This window comes from Seriola dumerili, unplaced genomic scaffold (genome assembly GCF_002260705.1).
Source record: "Seriola dumerili isolate Sdu_G_001 unplaced genomic scaffold, Sdu_1.0 BDQW01000011.1, whole genome shotgun sequence".
NCBI lineage: Eukaryota > Metazoa > Chordata > Actinopteri > Carangiformes > Carangidae > Seriola > Seriola dumerili.
This window is the reverse complement of record NW_019174266.1, coordinates 3,332,262-3,355,007: the sequence shown is the minus strand read 5'-3', so window position 1 is coordinate 3,355,007 and position 22,746 is coordinate 3,332,262. Positions and strand designations below refer to the sequence as shown.

Here is a 22,746-nt window from a genome sequence, read left to right as displayed (position 1 = left end):
TGTATCATTAGAGTAAATGTTCTTCTGTTTGTTTAATATTCAGTTGAGAGTACTTGAAGACATTTATTTTTCCTTGTTGTGGATCCATGACTGCTCAGTTAGAGCAGCACATATTATTATGGGCTGGACTTAAATGTAAATTTGTCATCTAAACATTCAATTTGTGAACTCTACTCCAGCATAGTGTAACAAAAATAGGTGTCAAGATTAGTGATTCATTCCCCACCCATGTCAAGTAAATTTGTTGTTTACAATGTCTGGCTCCACCCCTGGTCTGGGCTGAACCTACCTCTTAATCTGGATGAGTTCTCCTTCTTTAAAGATTTATTTAACTAGCTTCTATTTTCCTTTCTAGGTTGGGATGTTTTTCTACCATTATCATTACCATCACATTGTATTTAAGTCATTTTCGTTTGTTATTATATGTGTATGTAAGGAGTCTTTTGGATGGAAATCAATAGACTCATTTGGATATCTAGGGGATAGTTGATGAAAAACGTACTTATTTATTTATCTAATAAAATGACCGGAAGATCTAAATTTACTCCGTCAAGAAGACTTTTACTGTGAATTTGCTGACCGGAAGTGAAGCTGTCTCATTAGAACTAGTTTGACAGTGGTGTGAAGATGGCGGCGTACGGTCGCCCTCAGCTGCTGCTGCTGCTGCTGTTACCGTTTGTGTGTCTCTGCGGCTTCGGCTCCGTCCTCGGCTTGAAAGCTGCCAGCGGCCCGGCCGAGCCTCCCAACCCGCCCGTCCTCAGAGCCGCCGATCCCCCGATCAAAGATGCACCTGCACCCGCCGCAGCCGCTGCCGCCGCTGGGGCCTCGCAGCCTCGAAGGGCGACCGGTTGGAAGCTGTCGGAGGAGGAGGCCTGCCGGGAGGACCTGACCCGCCTCTGCCCCAAACACACCTGGACCAACAACCTGGCCGTGCTGGAATGCCTGCAGGACCGCAGAGAGGTAAGCGGCCGCCGGCCGAGCTGGCAGCTTCACATCGGTCCCGGGAGGTGATGGGCATCTGCTGGGTGTGTCGCCCCGGTGGGTTAGATCCACACCGGCCGTCAGCATGGTACTGATGCAGAGGTGAACAGCTGAGGCAGGGTTGAACATCCGCACCTACATCAGTGTCTAACTACGAGCCGCCACACACACACACAGACACGCGCACACACATACACACTCACACAGACACACACCAGATAAATATAGGGCAACAGATATTTGTATTTTTCTGCTGATTTCACCGTTGTCTGACACTTTGGAAACTACAAAAACACAGTATTATTCAATTATTCAACGATGGAGTAACTTTTAAGTGCAAGACATACACATATAGACAGTGAAGGATTTCTGCAGGTCTGGAAAATCATAAAAAAACGATGAAAAAAAAAACGGTTTTATAGAAATTAAAAAGTAATTAATTCCAGGTCTTGCTGGATGTAGACACTAACATAACCTTTGGCTGTCCAGCTCAATGTGCCAGTTTTATCAAAAACTATATATTTTTTAAATTGATTAATCCATCCATCAGTTTTCTGCCACTTGGATTATGAGACAATGGGCCCCTGGGCATAGAAAAGTAAACACCCCCCAACCCCTGCTGCACAGGACCCCAGTCTGAAAGGTTCTTTTGCGTCTCTTTGTGATCGTTTACTGTCTCTTTGTGGTCTTTTAACTGAACACTGTGGCTTTCAAACAAGAGATATAAACAGTCACTACGTACAGAGGCATAGGGCCCTGTTTAGTATTCCATACATGGCTCTGGGTCATGGTAATTGATTAATTATATTACTAGGAATTATTGTTATGTACCACTGGGATGTGCTGGCCAAAAATGTGAGAGAAATGTCAATAACTGTGACTTCTTAAATAATGAGGCTTTACTGTTTGTTTTCCATCAGTCTTTCAGACGTGATGAAGGTATTAAATAGAATTCTATGTGCTACTGAAAAGGTCTTTCTGCAGAAACCATGGATACTAATAAAGCACATTTACATTTTTAATGAATAATATGCACTTTTACTCCACCACACTTATCTTACAGCTGCAGTTACTTCGCTGCATATGGATTTGCATGCAGAACTCACAACAATATGATGCATCGTTGGAGTTTCACAGTCACAGTCAAGTCACTTTTTCTTTTTTTCTTTTTTTTTTAATAAACAGAAACGACAGATGTTTTTGCAAATGGTATTAAATCAAAGAGCTGCACAGTTAAAATAAACAGTTTGTCAGAGTTCTCGTCCTCTTTTACTGCTGAGTTTACAAATGTCCCTGATGTAGAAAATAAAAAAACATGAACAGTAAAAGAACATTGAAATGTCTTAGTTTTAGATGGTGTCTGCTGTCAGCCCATGTATTATGTTTCATTATTTATTCAGTTAACTGGTGAATTGGATTTTCTGTAAGTTGTATTTCTCAGCATGAACATGATTTTCTGCTCTGCCGGGAAAAAACATTGCGATGGAGAAATACTGGATCGTTTAGAGCTGGAACTGATTCATTAATCTGACAGTGGACAGAAAATTAATCAGCAACAGTTTTGATAATCGATTAATCATCTTAAATCATTTATCAAGAAGAAAAATGCCAAACGGTCTCCACGTCTGGCTTCTCAGATGTGAGGATTTGCCTTTTCTCTGTTTTGTATAACTGGAAAATGAATGTCTTTTAGTTTTGGGCTGTTGCACATCAGCTGTTTGAAGACGTCACCTGGGAACTCATTTGTCATTTCCTGTGACATTTTATAAACTGAATGATTAATTGATAAGTGAAAAGAATAATAAATAGATTCATCTATAATTTAAATAATCCTAACTAACCTAACAGGCCACTGTACAGTACCGCAGCTGACTCAGTGAAGTAATGATCAACCTGAGTGGGGTGTGAAGCGACTGAATGTGTGTGTGTGTGAGCTGTCAGGTGACTCACAGGCTGAAGTTTAACCACAGATTCATTTTGCTTTTGTTGTGTTTTTCTGTATCTTTCGTGATAATAATAAAAAAAAAAAAAAAATCCAAACAAACATTTTTCACACTCATCACGTTCTCTGTCCAGATTTGCCGCCTACACGCACAGATTAATATTGGACTGTTGTCCAGACTGTTGTTTTTACTTGTGTAAACCGCTGCTGCTGAGGCAGGTGGACAGGAGGAGGAGGACTGTAATTCAGCTGAAACGATTAGCCAGTTAATTGATGTGCTTGACAGACAATGAATCGGTCCACTTGTTTAGTTTATGCGTCCAGCCAGGGAAACACTCACAGATCACACTGACCCATGTGAGAGATTAACACTGATCCATATTCTTCATATACTTTAATAGGTTTTCCATATCGTTCTTTTGCTCTCGGTCTGTTCTGTGCAGTGACTGAAAAAAATCTTTTACTTAAGTCAAAGTACAGATAGAGCACTGTAAACATACTCTGTTACACGTGACAGAGTAACTGCAGTGATTAGCGGCTATTTTAATAACTGATTCATTTTTAAAGTAATTTTTCAAGAAAAGTCAGAATTTCACCAATTTCAGCTTCTCAGTTGTTCATTTTTGCTGCTTTTCTTACGTGATAGTAAACTGAATTTTATAGATAAAATGATTACGTGAGAAATTAATTGACGGATTAATCAGTAATGAAAATGATTGTTAGTTGAAGTAGATAGTTCAATAAAAAATTATTCACGAAAAATTCCTTAATTAAAAGTACAGAAGTATTATCAGCAAAATGTATTTAAAGTATCGAATTCAAATGATTAATTTCACCCTGTGACTGATTTTATTACATCTGTCATTATTAGATCGTTAATACTGTTGTAGCTGGTCGAGGTGGAGCTAGATTTAACTAGTTATACAGCGAGCTAGTTTAGTACAGTGCTGCTCAACCTGGGGGTTGAGCCCTTCCAAAGGGTCACAGGATGAATCTGAGGGGGTGAGAGATGATTAACGGAAGAGATCATTTGAGAAAATACTTGGCAAATGAATCGATAATGAAATCAAGCTTCAGTTGAAATTGAACAGTCTTAGGATAATAAGTTGTTTCCTCTTGTTTTTCTCCCGTAAGAGTTTTGGATTCTGATAGAGAAAAACATGAGATGTGTTTGATGACAACTCTGATGACCCAGTTTATTTTGTCCCATTTACACACACTCACTAACAGACACTTAGAGCAGCAGTTGAATAAAACTTTTTTCAATTGTTTCGTTCATAAAATGTCAGAACATAATGAAAAAATGTCAATCCCAGTTTGTGCAAGTCCAAAGTGACATCTTCAAAAATCTTGTTTCTTCCTACCAACTAATATGTCACAGGCTGAAAACAGAAATTTTCTTGAACAAGATTTGAATGATTAATCTGTTATCAAAATAGTTGCAGATTAATTATTTTTATTTATATTTATTCAGATTTATTGGCTGGTCTTTGCAGCTGTGCACACACGTTTAGAAGCAAAGACTGAGATATTTCTGTTATTGGTGTTCAGGCAGCAATTGTTAACACCAGTAAACGGCATACCTCCGCCAAGGGCAAACAGTTTCTTCCCCCAGACCCGGATTAGTAGCTATTCAGGTTACACATTAATGATAGTTTTATTTGCATAGCACCTGCCAAGCCTGGAGCACGAAGGGCTGGTCTTTTAAATCAGACTTCCAGAGAGTCGGTCTGTTAAAGCAGCGAGATCATCACTGAACAAGTCCTGGAAAATGATCTCTAGAAAAGAGTGGGAACCCTGCGTCATCCTCCATTATCCACCATGCTTACGTCAACACACGCATGCACAAGCACACACACACACACACACACACACACACACACACACACACACACACACACACACACACACACACACACTCCTCCGACCCCTGCGCAATGCCCTCTTTACTGAGATAATTACATCGCTTCAACTCAATAACAGCTGTGGCCTCCTGAAGAGGTAAATGGCTCTTATAAATCTGCCTCTTCTTCAGAGTAAGACACACCCCCGACACACACACACACACACACACACACACGGACAGCCCAGCAGCAAAGCAGCATGTGGTTACAGTGCAGCGTTTCAGAGTTTATTTGTGGTGGTCTAAGCCCTGAAATCCGACACTTGAGAGACGTCTGAGTAAAAAAAAGAAAAAAACAGCAGCACCACACTTAGAAACTAACTGCTAGACAGGAAGTCACTTTGCCACAGCACAAACAGGCCGGTGGCCGCTATCAGACACTCAGGTGTGGTCAAGCCGTCACGTCACTCACTGTCACTGGATTGACGGTGTGTGAGGAGGCTGATGTAGTGCAGCAGTTTCCGCCTGCAGTCGGTCTCAAAGGGGGGTGGGGGGGCTGTTTTCTGTCACTGCAGCTTTTTACTGGACTGTGACTCTTTTATTTTGATTGTGTGTGGTTCTTTGCAGTGGTGGTGTTTTTGGGTGTTTGTTTGTTTGCTGAAATGAAAACAGCTGCTCGCTCCTAATGGAAACCAGGTTGATGAGAGACTGAACCGAACAGTGAATGTGGTGTAAAACTTGGAGCTAAAAGAGGCTAAAAAGCTCTTTAGAGCTGCAGAGATGGTGATCATTCTCTGTGGGTTCATCACACACAGTTATTTGAATAGTTTTTATTCACAGAAGAAAAGAAAGCTGGTACGGCCTGGTGCTGCAGACCACCAAGACATTTTTTTTACCAGCAGCAAAACTACAATAAATCTTGTGTCAGCTCAAACGTACAGAGGTTAGTTTCACACTGCAAACTTCTAGGAGTCATGGGTGTATCATATTATCCCCAAGGTTTCCAGTGATATAAACAAAGTTTTGTCACATTACCTCCACCCCTTTACCCAGACACAGTTAGCGTCTGTCACCACTTCAGCTGGATCAGTCTAGTTGATTAATCTGCTCTTGTTTCAAAAAGCCTTTGATGTGAATGGAGCTGCTCTTCTTTAATTAATAACTCATTGTCTTGCTAATGGGTAGTTTTTAATCTAGGGGGCCACTGAGGGTCTGTTTCCTCATTACACTTGTTCCTCTGTCTCCGAAACATTTAGTGGAAATGACAGTTTAAAGTCAGAAGAAGGAGCTTTGTCTCTGTTCCCGTGGGCAGAGCAGAGTTAACATGAAAAGCTTTCATGTCTCTTTACTGCAAAGTGACATGAAGCTGTAACAGCTTCTCCTGCTGTGTTTGCTCTGATAGTTGAGGATGCTGTGGGGGAGTCAGTGGAGAGCATCTGCTGCTTTGTACGAAACTGCTGCCATTTGGAGAAAGAATGTAACTTGGTGTTACTGGTACCATCCTTGGTGTGTTACTGGTACCGTCCTTGGTGTGTTACTGGTACCGTCCTTTTGGTTTGTGGTTAGTTTTGTCTTTTCTAATGCAACTCAAAGGAAACAGTCCAGGAAAGTCAGTGTCACACCAAAACAAGGGAGAAATTGTTGAGGATGTGATTAGCCACACTTTCCCCCAACTCTGGAGATGATCTATTTACATATGTGTCTTGTTATATATAATGTTGATGTGTTTAAGAGGTTAGCTAGCTTACATTGTAGGGTTGAGCGTGGTGCACTGTCATAGACGGATTATGAGACAATGGGCCCCTGTGCACAAAGGAGCACTGAAAGATGTATAAGACATTTTATATTTCTTGGTGGCCATTCTCTCTTGTTGTTGTTGTGTTGTCTTTCTTTGGCCATTTTGTGTTAATTCATGCTCATTTTCTGTTTTTTTTTTTTTGGCTGGACCACAACAGCAGGGCCAGCACTATAAACGTGAATGTCACTGACTGAGTGACTGACTGATGAAGTTACACCATTGGTCAGCCAACCAAGTGTTGAAGTTTCCTCAATGGCCGTTGCTCTTTCAAAATGATTTGGCGAGAGCAGTTTGTATTACAGCAGTGTACAGAGCGGAGTGGTTTGACACTCGGTCACATTTTTTAGTTTGAAAAAAAAAACAAACATAATTTACTCAATTCATGGCAAACAAGGCCAAACAAAGATTTGGTGCAACAAGGATGGGGGGAGGGTTGATAACATATTTCAGTCAGTGCAGCCAGGAATGTGCACCCTGGATGACGGGCACACAGAGAGGACGGGTAAAAGCCCACTGGCCCACAGGCCCACATTATCATGTATGAAACTGCCAATCATATTTATTTATTTATTAATCGAAGATGCTGGATCTCTGTGGATCATGCTGGCCCACTTTAACCTGTTTGTAGGTGCATTTTTTCTGTTTGAACTCAGTCAGCCAAACCACCTGCTGACTCCATCTCCATGGTATCAATCTTTTCATCTGGCTCTCGCGAAGAGCAAATAAGCATATTTTTGAAAAGTATAATGTGATGAACTATTCCTGTAATACCAGATGTAAGTGGGGTTTAAATGTCAGATGTTGTCTGCTGGTCTGATAAGTCAGAGCACATCTCAAACACATCTTCCTCTCTTTGTCTTTCTGCAGGAAACTGAGATTGCTCCTGACTGTAACCATGTAAGTATTCCCTCCAAAACACACACACTCACACACACACGCACACACACACACACACACACACACGCACATGCACAATGTTTAATGTGCATGTAATTCTTTATAAGATATAAGAGAGAGACAGGAAATGGGAGAGATCAATGTTGGTGAATGTCGTTGTATCAGAATCTGTTTAAAATGTAAATGTTTTACTGGGTTTGTTGGTTTGAAGGTTGAAGGTTAGACCAGGTTCAAGGCTGACATTCGTGGATTTGGGTGAAATGTCTCACACATACATGTCCGCACTAGAATGATCTGTAATAACTGCAACACTAATTCCTAGTTCTCATCAGTCTCAGCTGATACATCTTTGCATTTATTGCCAAGTAACAAATGTTATCATGCTAATATGCAAAACCAAAATGGTGAACAAGGTAAGCATCACACCTTCTAAACATGAACTCTGATGTTAACATGTGGCCTCACAGAGCCACATGGCTGTAGACGCTGAGTCTTGTTACATCTCATCTAGTGTCAGTGTTAGAGGTCAATAATTAACAGAAGAGATTAACCTTTTATATTTAACACAGACTCTCACACATAAATCCATTTACCTTTGTAGGGTAGTATAACAGAATTAAGCATTACACAAACTCAGAGTACAGTATTGTGCAGTAGCATTTTTAAATGTGAAAAAGTGTTGGCAGCTACTTTGAACAGATGCAAAACCAGGAATTTACATAATTAACAAATTTTCCACAGTTTAATTAAGGCGATAACTGACTGAGCACATTCCTGTTCTTTTCAACTTGCTGTTCTGATGCTTTGTGTTAGTTTGGTTGCCATGTTTGCTCCACAGAGAAAGTCCAATTTCACTGTGCCATCAGGTTTCATCACTCGAGGCCTTGGGCATGTGTATTGTCGTTTTCCTACTCTGGGTCTTGACATTGGGAGCGTGGAGCGATCCACACATATTGGCCTCTCCAGGCAATATAAACACCATTTTAAAACAATTCCTCAGCTTCTGGCCATAAACGGAAAAATTATGATACACAAAAGCAGCTGCTAAGGATTTTTTTATTTCATTAATTAATTCAGAATTATATACATTTTTTAAGTAAGACAGTAAAACTCTTCCATTTGCCCTAAATGGCCCATTTTAACCTCTCCCACCCTGATTTTGTCATTAAAATGTCCATTTTTAAGAAACAGAAAAGGCACCTTTTTTCAGACTAGATGATAATATCACTTCTATTTTTTATATTTATATGCCCCATAGTTTAATTAAGGATATATGATTCTGTTGAACTCAACATTCAAAATGAATATTGGTTGTGGCTGCAGCTTTCCATCCAAGAGAAATATGATTAATCATAATAATGATATGCACCACTATTCAGATTTTCCTTTCATTGAGAATTACATATGTGGAATCTATGAAAATGTGACTAGAATTTCAAATGAAGCGATCGTGCAACGACAGCTCACCGCCAGTGCTTCTGTTGAATAAATCTAAGCTCATCTCTGTTCTATTTCACGTTAATGGTCCCTCGTTTCCCCTCACCTCTGCAGTCGAAAGAGTAAAAAAGCCCTGAAGGATCCTCAGCTAACGGCTGTAGCTGACGACCTTCACAAACTTCAACCTTCGAACTTTTCATCACATTCTAACATTCAGTCCGGAGTTTCTCTTCTTTCTGTAGTGAGAGGCTCCTAAAGCCGCCTCAGTGTCTTCGAGGTGATAAACCTTCAGTGTTCAGAGTTCACACCAGTTAACTGCAGACAGGTTTATGAAATGCCACAAGGTTAATGGACCATTTGGACTGTCTTTATTACAGCACTGGAAAGCACTTGCTGCAATTAGCATCCCCCCCCTCCCACACACACACACACACACACACACACACACACACACACACACACACACACAGTTATTTCGCCTTGCTGTTATTTTCTGGGCGGTGTGACTGTCAGTAGCTGTTATCTGTAGCTGCTGCAGCTGGAGCCTTGCTGACAGGAAAACAATAAACACCTCCAGTGTTAATAAAACGAAAGAAAGAAAGAAGAGGATCTGAAAACAAAAGAGACAAAGCTTCTTTACATAACTGAAGAAAGTCATTGTTAGCGTTAGGCATCCTGTGAGCCGGTGGTCAGTGTCTGACTAATACTTAAAGGCTCTCAGCCAATAACTTTATTTGTTTACCACTTTGCTAAATTACAAAGTGCCTTAATAAAATAAAAACATCTCTGGAACAAACCAAGACTATAAAATAAAAATAAAAATCAAGTTAATACAGTCAGGTAAAAACCAACAAATAGACGTTATAGGGAAGCAGACATTAGCTAAAACCAGTCAGGAAGACATTTAAAAGCACGAAGCGGCTCAGCGGAGCCCTGACAACAAATCACAATCACGTTTGGTCTTTAAACCGGCAGCGGGGACAACCAACAGGCCCCCGGGCCGAGGATCTCAGGGTACACGAGGGCTCATAAAAATGTTTTTAATGTAACTGGTGGCCTGTCTATGAAGAGCTTTAAAAGTAATCAATAAAGTTATAAAGTCAGTTCTAAAAACACACAGGCAGCCAGAGGAGGGAAGCTAAAATCGGGGTGATACGATCGAATTTCCTGGTTTTAGTTAAAAGTCTTTAACTGCAGCATTTTGAATGGCCTGGAGGCAGTTAGGAGGTTTTTTGATTCAGACTGGTAAAAAGAGCACGACAGTAATCCAAGTGTCTCTAAAATGAAAGTACAGGTTCACAATTTTTCATGTCTGTCTTAAAACAAACTAAATGTTTTAGTGCCGCAGATAAAAACACAAAGAGAAGTTTCTGTAACTTTGGAAGATTTCTACCTGGTTTGATTCACTCAGGCTGCTGAATCTCATATGAGCTCTGGATAAAATTTAAATAGATTTTTGCATAAAACAAAGACTGGATTGTGTCCACACTTGAAAAGTGTGAACCTATCCTTTAAGCAGGGGTGGTGTCTTTTGGCAATATTCCTCCATTGGTAAAGTCAGGACTGGACTACCTTAACCATGTGTTGTTTGAAATCCAGGTTAGTGTCTAACAGAACCCCCAGATTTTTTTTAAAATAGGTTTCATATTATTTTTGACATCATTGAGTTAAAGGTCAGGGAGAACAGCTGGCCAATAATAAAGAATTCAGTGTTATCCGAATTTAGCTGCAGAAGATTTTAGACATCATCTTGGCAGACCTGTAATGACTCATTACAGGTCGACGTGTCGCCCCAGCCCTATGACTCATGATTTATTCAAGACAAACCCAGAGATGTTGAGTTTACTGTCAAAGAAAAAACACAGGACACTGGAAAAAAATTGGAAACTTGGCATTTCTGCTTGCAAAAATAACTTTGCTCTGCTCATCGCAGTGTGTCTGTTCTGTCTCCCTTATGTCATTCTGTAAAAGTTTAATTTGTAATCAGGGTGTAAACAGGATGTTTCTACTGTATACATGCATAAAAATTGAATGTTTTTGTCTCCTTCTGTTTATCAGCTTCTGTGGAACTACAAACTTAATCTGACCACGGATCCTAAGTTTGAGTCGGTGGCCACGGAGGTCTGCAAGAGCACCATCGCTGAGGTCAGTCTGTCCCACAGGAGCCTCAGGCCCCTGTCTCTGGAAATAGTTCTTAATGTTTCTGGCTGTGTGTGTGAGCTTGTCCTGCTGCAGAATGAATCTGGGACCAATTAGACGCCTCCCTGATTGATAAGAATCGAAACGTTGAAAGTGCTTAACACTTTTGCACTGTACCTAACATCTCTTTAAGATTTTTATCTTTCAAAATCATCACCAAGACGAAAACTTTAACTTTGTCTTTCCAGTGTTTTTTTTCCTATTCCCCGTGCTGTCCTCTGACCTGTCACATCTTCCATACCTTCAGATAAAGGAGTGTAACGAGGAGGAGCGAGGGAGGGGCTACCTGGTGTCCTGCCTGGTGGATCACCGTGGCAACATCAGCGAGTACCAGTGTAACCAGTACATTACCAAGATGACCAGCATCATCTTCAGTGACTACCGGCTGATCTGCGGCTTCATGGACAAATGCAAAGAAGACATCAACACTCTGCGCTGCGGCAGCATCAACGTAGGACACAAGGTGAGAAGCATCGTTTTATTTGGAAAAATGTTTCATTATTTCAATTATGTTTGAGAGAAAAGGAAAAAAGAAACTCTCATGCAACATATTTATCCAATGGCGTTAACCTGACGCAACAGTCAGTTTGTTACACAGAACCATCTGGGAAGGATTCGCTGGAAACCATTTGGAAAAGGGCAGCGCTTGCAATAAAAACACTTGGCAGGTGATTGGATGAACCATCTGTCTATCACTGTCTATCACAGGCTAACTTCAACCAATCAGATTCTGCGTCCTTCCCCTTTTTGGCCAGACCGCAACAGCGGGGCCAGACCTGTAACCGCTAATGTCCGTGACTGACTGAGTGAGTGATAGAGTTCAGTGATCATATTTCCACCATTTCAGTCCGAGTTTGGAGTTTCCCCATTGGCTGTTAGTCTTTCAAAATTGATTGATTGATTGACAAACGTTAGCTACTTAGAGGAGAGTCGCCACTAATGTCCTCTCTCACATCTACTCTGTTCAGTGAATGGTAGAGAGGCGGAGCTGCAATTTCTTACCCAGTCATCTACGAGGTTTTGATCTAGTCTTGTGTTAGAGTTAGTTAGTAAATCAAACTCTTGCTGAAGCCAGTTTGGAGAGAAAAAACAATTTCCATTGAGAAAAGCCTTCAATGCCGTTCTTTGTTCTTTGTTCTTTGTTTCGATGAAGAAATACTCTGCAGTTCTGATGCTATAGCAGCATCTACGCTAACCTCTGTACGAGCTGCCATTGTTGTAACGAACAGTCACTTCTCATTGTCGTCACACCTAAGACATGGATGTGGCTGCCAGTAGTTCTTCCCTCACTGGACACTGATTGGTCCACACCACTGTGGCAAGTTGGATTCTCCATCTGCTTCACAAGGTTACAATGAAGTAAACCAAAAAAACTATTATTTAGTCGATTTAAATGACGTAAAATTAGTTTGGTCCGCTCCGTGATGAGATGATGTGTGGTACAGAGAAAGATGGTGAGTTTGTCAAACGACAGAGAGATGAACAGACAAAAAGACTATTTTCATATTTACCTAAATAAAGTGTACAGCTATTGTTATTTATTATTGGTTATTATACTTCCACTTAGACAAAACTCTATACGAGAATCTATAGGGAGATGCAAATGGTCTATTTAGTTGTATATAGTGCTTTTAATATAGGAGAGTTGGGCTATTCTACCTGTCTTACCTGCCTCATGAACACTGATATCTTCCCTTGGTCCTCCCTTTTTCTCTTCATCCTCCTCTCTTCCTCATCTTCGGCCTTCTGCACTGCTCCTCGTCAGGACGTGCACTCCCAGGGGGAAGTGATCGCCTGTCTGGAGAAGGCGTTGGTGAGAGAGGCGGAGCAGCAGGATCATGTTCGTCCAATCAAAGAGGAGTGTCAGAAGTCGATCCTGCGGGTGGCGGAGCTGTCGTCAGACGACTTCCACCTCGACCGACACCTTTACTTCTCCTGCCGCGATGACCGGGAGAGATTCTGCCAGAACGTGAGGAAACTCTGCTGAGTTCTGCTTTCACAACATAATATAAGCAACGGTTTCTACGTGTAAATCACACTGAAATGATTGATATCATTCATTGGCATCCTGGTGTCCATCCACATTTGTAAGGATTAGGATTTAAATGGAGTTACGTACTTTATTGTCCCCGAGGGGAATTCATCTTAGGCACAAGGTCTGCACACAGCTGCATACAAGATGCATACACAATAATACAATATGGGCACAAACTAATTAGGCATAAACTTGACCAAACCAATCGAGAAAAACCTTAGAGACCTAAAAATCAGCATGTTTTGTGTGAATAATTTGCTGAAACAAACAAAAAAGAAAAGTAAACATCTTCCTGGAACGTGTGAAGAAACAGGCTGAACAAGCAAAACCATTGGTGCTGTGCTTCAACTCTTATCTCGCTGTTTTATTCTCCACAGACTCAGGCAGGAGAAGGGAAAGTCTACAAGTGTCTGTTCAATCACAAGTTTGAAGAGGCCATGACAGAGAAGGTACCTACCCCCTGGGGCAAGTGGAGGAGGGCGGGACGAGTCTCCTCGACTCATGAACTTCTACACTCAGTGTGTTTTGGATCATATTGTGTTCTCTCTCCTCTCCTTCCTCTCCACAGTGCCGTGATGCTCTCACCACCCGTCAGAAGCTGATCTCGCAGGACTACAAGGTCAGTTACTCTCTGGCTAAAGCCTGCAAGATGGACCTGAGGAAGCAGCGCTGCAGCCTGGACACCAACCTGCCTCGAGCCCGCGAGGCCCGGCTGTCGTACCTGCTGCTGTGCCTGGAGGCCGCCGTCCACCGCGGTGAGCCGGGGAGGGGGGGTGAGGTGTGGTTTACACCTCTGTTTCAGTAGTTACAGTATGTCATCGGCGCTTCACTGTGTCAGTAATAATGTGATCTTGTCTCTGTGCAGGTCGTCCGGTCAGCGGGGAGTGTCAGGGCGAGATGCTGGACTACCGGCGGATGCTGATGGAGGATTTCTCTCTGAGTCCGGAGATCGTGCTTCACTGCCGGACGGAGATCGAGGCTCACTGCTCCGGCCTGCACCGTAAAGGCCGCACGCTGCACTGTCTGATGAGAATCGGACGCGGCGACCGCAGCACCGCCGTCGACAGCGTCTGCCAGAGCGCCGTAAGACCACAACACTCGCTGCCACTGTGACACCTCTGGGACGTTTGAGAGTGAAAATAAAAGATGTTTTTGTTGCATAAACTTACAGTATATTATATCATTTCAAATATTATGAACGATGATATAAATGAGGCAGTATTATTAATCATAGGTCATAAACTGTAATCCTAACAGACTGTATGTCAGTGGGGGTTTGATAGGTTGTTTATCAATACATGAAATAAAAAATGTAAATAAGATTTGTGCTGCTGACATTTCATTTTTTTTTCTCAACTTTGTTTTCTCTGCAGCTGCAGACGCTGATTCAGTCCGCGGACCCCGGAGCCGACTACCGGATCGACCGCGCGCTCAATGAGGCCTGTGAGTCAGTGATCCAGACCGCCTGCAAACACATCCGCACCGGAGACCCAATGTGAGCTGGTTACACACACACACACACACACACACACACACACACACACACTCACACACACACACACTCACACACTAATACCTTATGTCAAATAATTTCAACTTTAAAAAATAATCAGATGATTCATTTGCTTGGTGTCTCCAGGTCTTGGAAAAAAGGAATGAATTAATTTAGCTCGTTCCAAAGGTCGTGATTGTTTCTTTCTTTCAGTGAACCGTGACATTAGTCATAATTGGTGGTTGAAGGGAGACAGCTGCGAGGAAGCTCACTGACTCATGACGGATAAATTCCCATCCGTCCATTAGCTTTACTGCCCGTCCTTCAGGGTTGCAGTGAGGCCGGAGCTGATGCGAGCTGACACCGGGCGAGACGTCACCAGCCAATCACAGCACTGACACGTATACAGACAGACAGCAGGAAGCGTAGAGTCAGACAATTAACCTAAACTGCATGTCTGTTGCTTATCTGGATCCAGGCATGGATGGATTATGAGATAATGGCCCCTTGATGGGGACAAGTGAACCCCCCCCCCTTTGTTTTGCTTTACTCTACGTCCAGTAAGACATAGAGTAAAGCAGAGTAGAGTAAGTTTGACAAATCATTAATTAGTTGTGTGTGTGTGTGTGTGTGTGTGTGTGTGTGTGTGTGTGTGTGTGTAGGATCCTGTCGTGCCTGATGGAGCATCTGTACACAGAGAAGATGGTGGAGGACTGTGAGCACAGACTGCTGGAGCTGCAGTACTTCATATCCAGAGACTGGAAGTGAGTCAGTGAATCTGAATAATTATTTACTTTCTTCTGCTCTTCACCTTTTATCTGCTTTAAACAGCTTCAGTTAGTTAAAACAGATCTAAACGTTATTGACACGATGATCGATATTCCATCGATACAACAAGAATTATCACTTTAATCTTCAACTGATGCTTTTTCTTTACAAACTGGACTATAAACCAGAGGAAAGAAGTCCCTGTCATGGCTGTGGTATAGAAGAAATGAAATTAAAGAAGCGTAATATCACCTCCTCTGTCTCGCAGACTGGACCCCATCCTGTATAAGAAGTGTCAGGGCGACGCCGCCCGGCTCTGCCACACCCACGGCTGGAACGAGACCAGTGAGCTGATGCCGCCGGGCGCCGTCTTCTCCTGCCTGTACCGCCACGCCTACCGCACCGAGGAGCAGGGACGCCGGGTACGAGGACGCCAGAAACACACACACACACACACACACACACACACACACACAGACTCACACACAGGTTGTGGAGGCTGGTGTATATAGAAAAGGTTCTCTCTCTCTCTGGCAGCGCGATCAGCAGGTGTAACTGTGATGTTTTTTAAATTTAACAGGTAAACCCACCTGAGCAGGTACGTGGAGCTACGTCGATCAGCACTGATCCCGGTGAAGGGTTCAATTGATTTTTTCAGTTTTGTTGGAAATCAGAAGTAAAATTACCGGGGGAGCCGTAAAACACGCTTTCATTTTTATTCATCGTTTGCTGATGAGCCGCTGTCTCTGCAATTACTGCGCGTGGAGCTGCTGTCAGACATTTATACATTTCCTTTTAATTATTTGAATAATTTTGAGGATTCAACAGAGAAACAGTGTCACTCACTCTGGTTGCTGGGTAACTGTGATTCTCACCATTTTCTTAATTTTGACAAAGCAAACGATCAATAGATTAATCAAGTAAATAAGAAGATTGATCCGTATGATTAAAATATCATCAGCTGCAACCTCATATTAAAAATGCATAAATGATGATTTTGCTTTTGATACTTTAAGTACTTTTTCCTGACTATACTTACTGTGTGTGTGTGTGTGCGTGTGTGTGTGTATGCGCGTGCGTGTGCTGGTGCGTGTGTGTGTGTGCAGTTATCTCGGGACTGTAAGGTGGAGGTTCAGAGGATCCTCCACCAGAGGGCACTGGATGTGAAGTTGGACCCTGAGCTTCAGAAACGCTGCATGACCGACCTCGGCAAGTGGTGCAGCGAGAAGACGGACACCGGACAGGTGAGACGATCCGGCGCCGTGACCTCTGCTGACCTCTGCTACCACAGTTTTCTGTTGGTTTGATTCATCAGATCTTCCAACCTAAAACTAGACGAGAAATCAAACACTGAAACATTTGAAAGAAGCTGAAAGGAGGTTTACATGATTTATCCACGGAAATACTAGGCATGTAAACTTCTGTGTGTGTGTGTGTGTGTGTGTGTGTGTGTGTGTGTGTGTGTGTGTGTGTGTGTGTGTGTGTGTGTGTGTGTGTGTGTGTGTGTCCAGGAGCTGGAGTGTCTGCAGGATCATTTGGAGGACCTGGTTTCTGCCTGCAGGGAAGTCGTTGGCAACCTGACAGAGCTGGAGTCGGAGGTCAGAGCTCACCAGGATCAGAAACTGGTCACCACACTGACATTAACTGGAAAACCAGAATAACTAGTCACCTGAGCAGCCTCACGGTCACAGGAGAGGAGGTTAATTCATTTTCAATATGAGGATCATCATTCTCTTCTCTTCTCTCTCTGTTTGCTGCAGGACATCCAGATTGATGCTCTGCTCATCAGAGCCTGTGAGCCCGTCATCCAGGCCCACTGCCATGTGAGTACACACACACACACACACACACACACACACACACACACACACACACACACTTTCCTACATGTATACAGTTTTATGCGCCGTTCTACTTTTTAAACACTCAGAACCTCATTGCCTCGTCAGGCCTTGTGAGGCAGGTCAGGAATTATCAGCTGCTGATGTTTCCAGATCTGATAAATTCTTACTCATAGTAACACTCAACAACTTAAGTGCTGCTCTCAGAACCGGGCTGAGGATCTGACAGTGAAGAGATCCGACTGTCAGACTGTAAAAAGAAATCAGAGAGGTTCCAGCTTTAAATTTCAACTGTCAGAGGTGTGTTTATGTTTCATTTCCTTGAATGATGAGTGAATAATATTGATTTGTATTGTTAATCTGTGTGTGTGTGTGTGTGTGTGTGTGTGTGTGTGTGTGTTGTAGGATGTAGCTGATAACCAGATCGATACAGGTGATCTGATGGAGTGTCTGGTTCAGAATAAACACCAGAAAGAGATGAACGACAAGTGTTTAGTCGGCGTCACACACTTCCAGCTGGTTAGTTTTATGTTTCTGTCTCTTTAATCTGAGTACTTTAATAACTAACAAGTGCATGTCAAACTGTTACATTACATTATGTCACAGTTTCTATAGTAAATAAATAATATAAATACATAAATGACTGAATTTAAATATATCCTTTAAAATAAGAAGTGTTGGGGCACATGGTAACGCCGACCTGAGGGCGTCACAGTAAATCCATTTGACAGAACATGGTGCGATCTTTCTCTCTCACTCCTTGTATCAACTTTCAGATTCAAATGAAGGATTTCCGGTTCTCCTACAAGTTCAAGATGTCCTGTAAGGAGGACGTTCTGCGCTTGTGTCCGAACATCAAGAAGAAGTGAGTTCAGTTTCCATGGAAACATCCTGAGCACTGGAAATTTGAATGTTGCATTTGTAGCTTTTTCTTTTTTTCCCCTCCTCGTCTTTGTGGAGTCCTCTGCACGACACTCAAGTGTTTCACGTGTCCAGTGGGTCTGATGTAAGTTGACATAATTCACAGGGTGGACGTCGTCATCTGTCTGAGCACCACAGTGAGGAACGACACGCTGCAGGACGCCAGGGAGCAGCGGGTCTCTCTGAAATGTCGTAAACAGCTGCGGGTGGAGGAGCTGGAGATGGTACATACACACACACACACACACACACACAGGCACACACACACACACCCTTACCTCTCCTACTACAGGTGTTTATACAGGGATGTTTTTGGGATAGTTGTTTTATTCAGCTCTATAATGGACTTTATTCATACACAGCTGTACTGACAAAAATATGTGTGTAACATTTATAACACATTTTCATTTAATTATAACACATTATAACACATTTTATTCATGTAGGCCTTATTGTTTAACACTTATTTATTATTTATTTATTTATTTATTTATCTATAACCTTTCACAGATGAAAAAAAAAAGCTTTACATCATTAAAATCCTTTGTCCATTGTGACAGTGACACTTTTTAAAAAGTGTGTTAATGTGTTGAACACGTCTGTAAACGGCCTGTGTGTCGTGACACCATGAGACTGTGTTGTAAGATGAACCTTCCTCCCGCTCTCCGCTCTCAGTCGGAGGATATCCGGTTGGAACCGGAGCTGTATGATCCCTGTAAATCTGACATCAGTCGACTTTGTCCCAACGTCAACTTCGGAAACGCTCAGGTAAGAAACTTCAGAAACTTTACAAGTTAGAAACATCAGAGCCGACATTATCTCAGATACTTTCTCCTTCTCCGTCCTCTCCTCTTTTCCCTTTCTTTCCTTCCTCTGCCCTGTTTCTACCCCACCTCCTCCTTTTCCTCTCCCCTCCTCTTCTCCCTTTTTTTTCTGGTCCTCCTCCCTCACCTCTCTCGTCCCTCCCTCCTCCGATCTCTTCTCTTCTCTTTCACTCACTCTGCTCCCCCTCTTCTCTTTGCTCCTCACTTTCTTCCTCCTGCCTCACCTCTCTCATCCTCCTATTTTGCTCCTCCCCCTCTCTGCCGCCCGCTGCACCTCCTCAGATGATCGAGTGTCTGAAGGAGCAGAAGAAGCAGCTCAGTCAGAGGTGTCACCAGCGGATCTTCAGGCTGCAGGAGGTGGAGATGAGCGACCCCGAGCTCGACTACCAGCTGATGAGAGTCTGCAAGCAGATGATCAAGGTGAGGAGGAGGAGGAGGGGGAGGAGGGGGGAGAACATTTTAAATTTGAATTCCCACTATTTGATATGTTTGACAACATAGTAAATATATGATAAAATACTGGATTCATTACAATACTGGCAAATTGTTCTGGGTTGCACGTCCGTCCCGTTCTCCTGGACACGACATCTCAACGACGCCTCGACAGAACTTCTTCAAATCGTGTACAGACATTTACTAGAACTCAAGGATGAACTGATTAGATTTTGGTGGTCAAAGGTCAAAGGTCAAAGTCGTGGTGACCTCACAAAACATGATTTTGGCCTATCAGGAAGAAACTTGAGCACGTAGAAGGTCAGACAGGTCGAGAACAAACAGGTTAGTAAAAATGCAGATGAATGCAGGACAGAATCAAAGTATCAAAAGTAAAATTGGACCTCGACTGATGCATTGTTATATATTGATTGATAATATGGATGCATCGGTGTGTAAGCAGCATTTTACTGCAGTGGCTGCTCCAGGCGGGGCGGGTTGGCTGCACTCTCCAGATAAAGTGGTTGAGATCATCTGGCGAAAGTTTGTGCCTGTGTCCTCGTGGTAGTGATGTTGTTGTGTTCCCAGGTCACCTCTCAGGTGTTTGGTTTTCTCTCCTGCAGCGGTTCTGCACCGAGGCCGACGCCCGAAACGTTCTCCAGTGTCTGAAGCAGAACAAAAACAGCGAGCTGATGGATCCCAAGTGTAAACAGATGATCACCAAGAGACAGATCACACAGAACACAGGTAGAAACACACACACACACACACACCTGGATGAACCGAACCAGAATCCACATTTAGCACACTGATACACCTCCGTCCTCCTCCTCCTCCTCCTCCTACAGACTACAGGTTGAACCCGGTGCTGAGGAAGGCTTGTCGAGCCGACATCCCGAAGTTCTGCCAGTCCATCCTGAACAAGGCGAGCGAGGACAGCGAGCTGGAGGGTCAGGTCATCGCCTGCCTCAAACTCAAATATGCTGACCAGGTTAGACCACGACCACATCACAAGCAGCGTCATAAAACCTCTGGCGGAGACGACAGTAAAACTTACAAATCTGCAAATAAAAGGATGAAATGTTGAAAGGACAATAAAATGTATGCACAATAAAATGGGATAAAATTCTAATTAAAATATTTATTACTTGCGGTCCTATAAAGTCATGTTGGATCTTTTTCACATTCCTAAATTTGTGTCTTGACACTTTTTAAAGAAGTGAAAAATGGTTATTGATGTGTTAAACTGAGTGTTCGGTGTCTGGGGTTTGGTTCAGAGGTTGTCTCCGGACTGTGAAGACCAGATCCGAGTGATTCTGCAGGAGTCGGCGCTGGACTACAGACTGGACCCGCAGCTGCAGATGCACTGCTCAGACGAGGTGAACGCACAAACCCGTCCACTGCTTTACACTTTGTTTTCCAGACCCGAGGGCTTCCTCTGTCCGTTCTTCTTCTTCTGTTGATGAAAAACATTTTTGTACTTACGGCTGCATCTGTGGATAAAAGGTTGATTGTCTGCAGGTGGAAGCTCCATCCTTCCTGTTCTAAACAAAACTGGGTTGAAGTGTTTGTGGACATTTTTAGTCTTAAAGAAATCCACTTCACCATTCAGAAAATATGAACTTCATGGTGAAATGATGTTTAGCTGGACGGAAGATTGTTCAGTTCAGTTTTTCTCCACTTTTTCTTATTGATCCACTTCAGTCGAGTCGGATTCTTGATCATTATTTTATTTGCCCTTATTTCATATTTTTATTTATGTATGTTAATGTTTCTGTACTTTTATCGGTCGCCCCTGGAGACTCATTGGTTGCTTTTCTAAACCCTGACGGCCGGTGCATCAAATGCCTCATTATATGTGATACGTCAAACTGATGGAAAAAGTTCCTCGCTGTCATTATTTCATCTGCAGATCTCCAGGTTGTGTGTGGAGGAGGCGGCAGCTCAGGAGCAGACCGGTCAGGTGGAGGAGTGTCTGAAAGTCAACCTGCTGAAAATCAAACAGGAGGCCTGTAAAAAGGTAGAAAGAAAAGTACAGAAAGTGTCATGGGATGTGATTTATTTCTTGATATTTACTGAAAAATCCTCAGAGAGAATGTGGTTGGATGGAAAAGATTTGAGCTCGAGCTGCAGATATTATTTTTGAAAATCTCTCAACTAAAGGACTAAAGTCTTGATGGTCAAAGTTCCTAAAGCAGACTGATGGTTCCAGGTCAGTTAGTTAGCGACGTGCAGTCTTTAAATTTTATAGAAATTCGCCTTGTATTAATGTGATAATGCATCTACTTGCTGATGTGTTCAGGTGTTTCTGGACTGTAGGAAAAAAAAAAAACAATCGTCAACAAACGGAAAACAAACAAATTCAAGAGACCGTTCTGCTTTAATAACGCTCAAATAGAAAGAAAGAAATAAAAGTTTCTCCACCAAATCTACCCCAGACAAAAACAACAACTGCATTCGACTCAAACCGTGTTTGTTCTTCTTCTGTGCAGGAAGTCCTGAACATGCTGAAGGAGAGTAAGGCGGACATCTTCGTGGACCCGGTCCTTCACACAGCCTGCGCTCTGGACCTCAAACACCACTGTGCTGCCATCACGCCCGGCAGAGGCCGACGTGGGTGTTTGTTGAATTTGTACAGAACTTTTTTCCAGGCTCATAAAGACGCATCAGTTTTAGAAACACATGCCAGATATTTTAGAGTGAGAGACAACTCTGTAACCTGTGACTATCGACCACTATTCAGTAGTTTAGAGTCTTTATTTAATTATTTTGTTGGTTTGGGGTTTTAAATGTCGTCCAGCGAGATTCTCCTCAGTGTGTTTGAACGTCTCTATTTGTTCCTCCCTCTCTTGCAGAGATGTCGTGTCTGATGGAGGCGTTACAGGACAAGAGAGTTCGTCTGCAGCCTGAATGTAAGAAAAGGCTTCAGGACCGCATCGACATGTGGAGCTACGCCGCAAAGGTAAACACCGGTTCCCACAGAGCGTTACAGCAGCTAGAGGGGTGGTTTCCATCCACTTTTTAAATTTGCACATTGAAAACCTGGAGTTGAAATCCCTGAAGAAAAAAACGTAGCACGCGGATTTCCTGCTCCACCAGAGTTTAGAGGAAGGTGCTCTGTTTATCCCTCATCTGTGCATGATGTTAACCTCTCCCTCCGGCCTGTAGGTGGCGCCAGCAGAGGGCTTCTCAGACCTGGCAGTGCAGGTGATGACGTCGCCCTCCAAGAACTACATCCTGTTCATGATCGCACTGAGCGTGTGCGTCCTCTTCCTGGTGGGGCTGCTGTGCGGTCGGATCACCAAGCGGGTGACGAGAGAACTGAAGGACCGGTAG

The 22,746-nt window shown here is 42.9% G+C and overlaps 1 protein-coding gene across 1 annotated transcript; it reads left to right on the top strand.

Annotated features, from left to right (window-relative positions):
- The first annotated feature begins 627 nt into the window (after positions 1 to 627).
- On the top strand, positions 628 to 22,746 carry LOC111223020 (Golgi apparatus protein 1-like). The gene is made up of 27 exons (XM_022746987.1): positions 628 to 960; positions 3,186 to 3,188; positions 7,432 to 7,461; positions 10,957 to 11,043; positions 11,345 to 11,560; positions 12,863 to 13,066; positions 13,510 to 13,581; positions 13,701 to 13,887; positions 13,998 to 14,215; positions 14,506 to 14,627; positions 15,287 to 15,388; positions 15,661 to 15,814; positions 16,499 to 16,636; positions 16,904 to 16,990; positions 17,153 to 17,215; positions 17,639 to 17,752; positions 18,010 to 18,098; positions 18,261 to 18,378; positions 18,830 to 18,922; positions 19,261 to 19,398; positions 20,034 to 20,157; positions 20,259 to 20,401; positions 20,688 to 20,789; positions 21,323 to 21,430; positions 21,903 to 22,023; positions 22,266 to 22,372; positions 22,579 to 22,746. Exons 1-27 carry the CDS (start codon positions 628 to 630, stop codon positions 22,744 to 22,746), a joined length of 3,441 nt encoding a protein of 1,146 aa, XP_022602708.1.

What these genes read in the sequence shown, in the direction of transcription:
- LOC111223020 (XM_022746987.1), top strand. Translation starts at nt 628, where the DNA reads ATGGCGGCGTACGGTCGCCCTCAGCTGCTGCTGCTGCTGCTGTTACCG. An exon ending in GCAAGAGCACCATCGCTGAG is followed by an intron (nt 11,044 to 11,344) that starts GTCAGTCTGTCC and finishes CCATACCTTCAG; the next exon opens with ATAAAGGAGTGTAACGAGGA. An exon ending in TCTGCAAGCAGATGATCAAG is followed by an intron (nt 19,399 to 20,033) that starts GTGAGGAGGAGG and finishes TCTCTCCTGCAG; the next exon opens with CGGTTCTGCACCGAGGCCGA.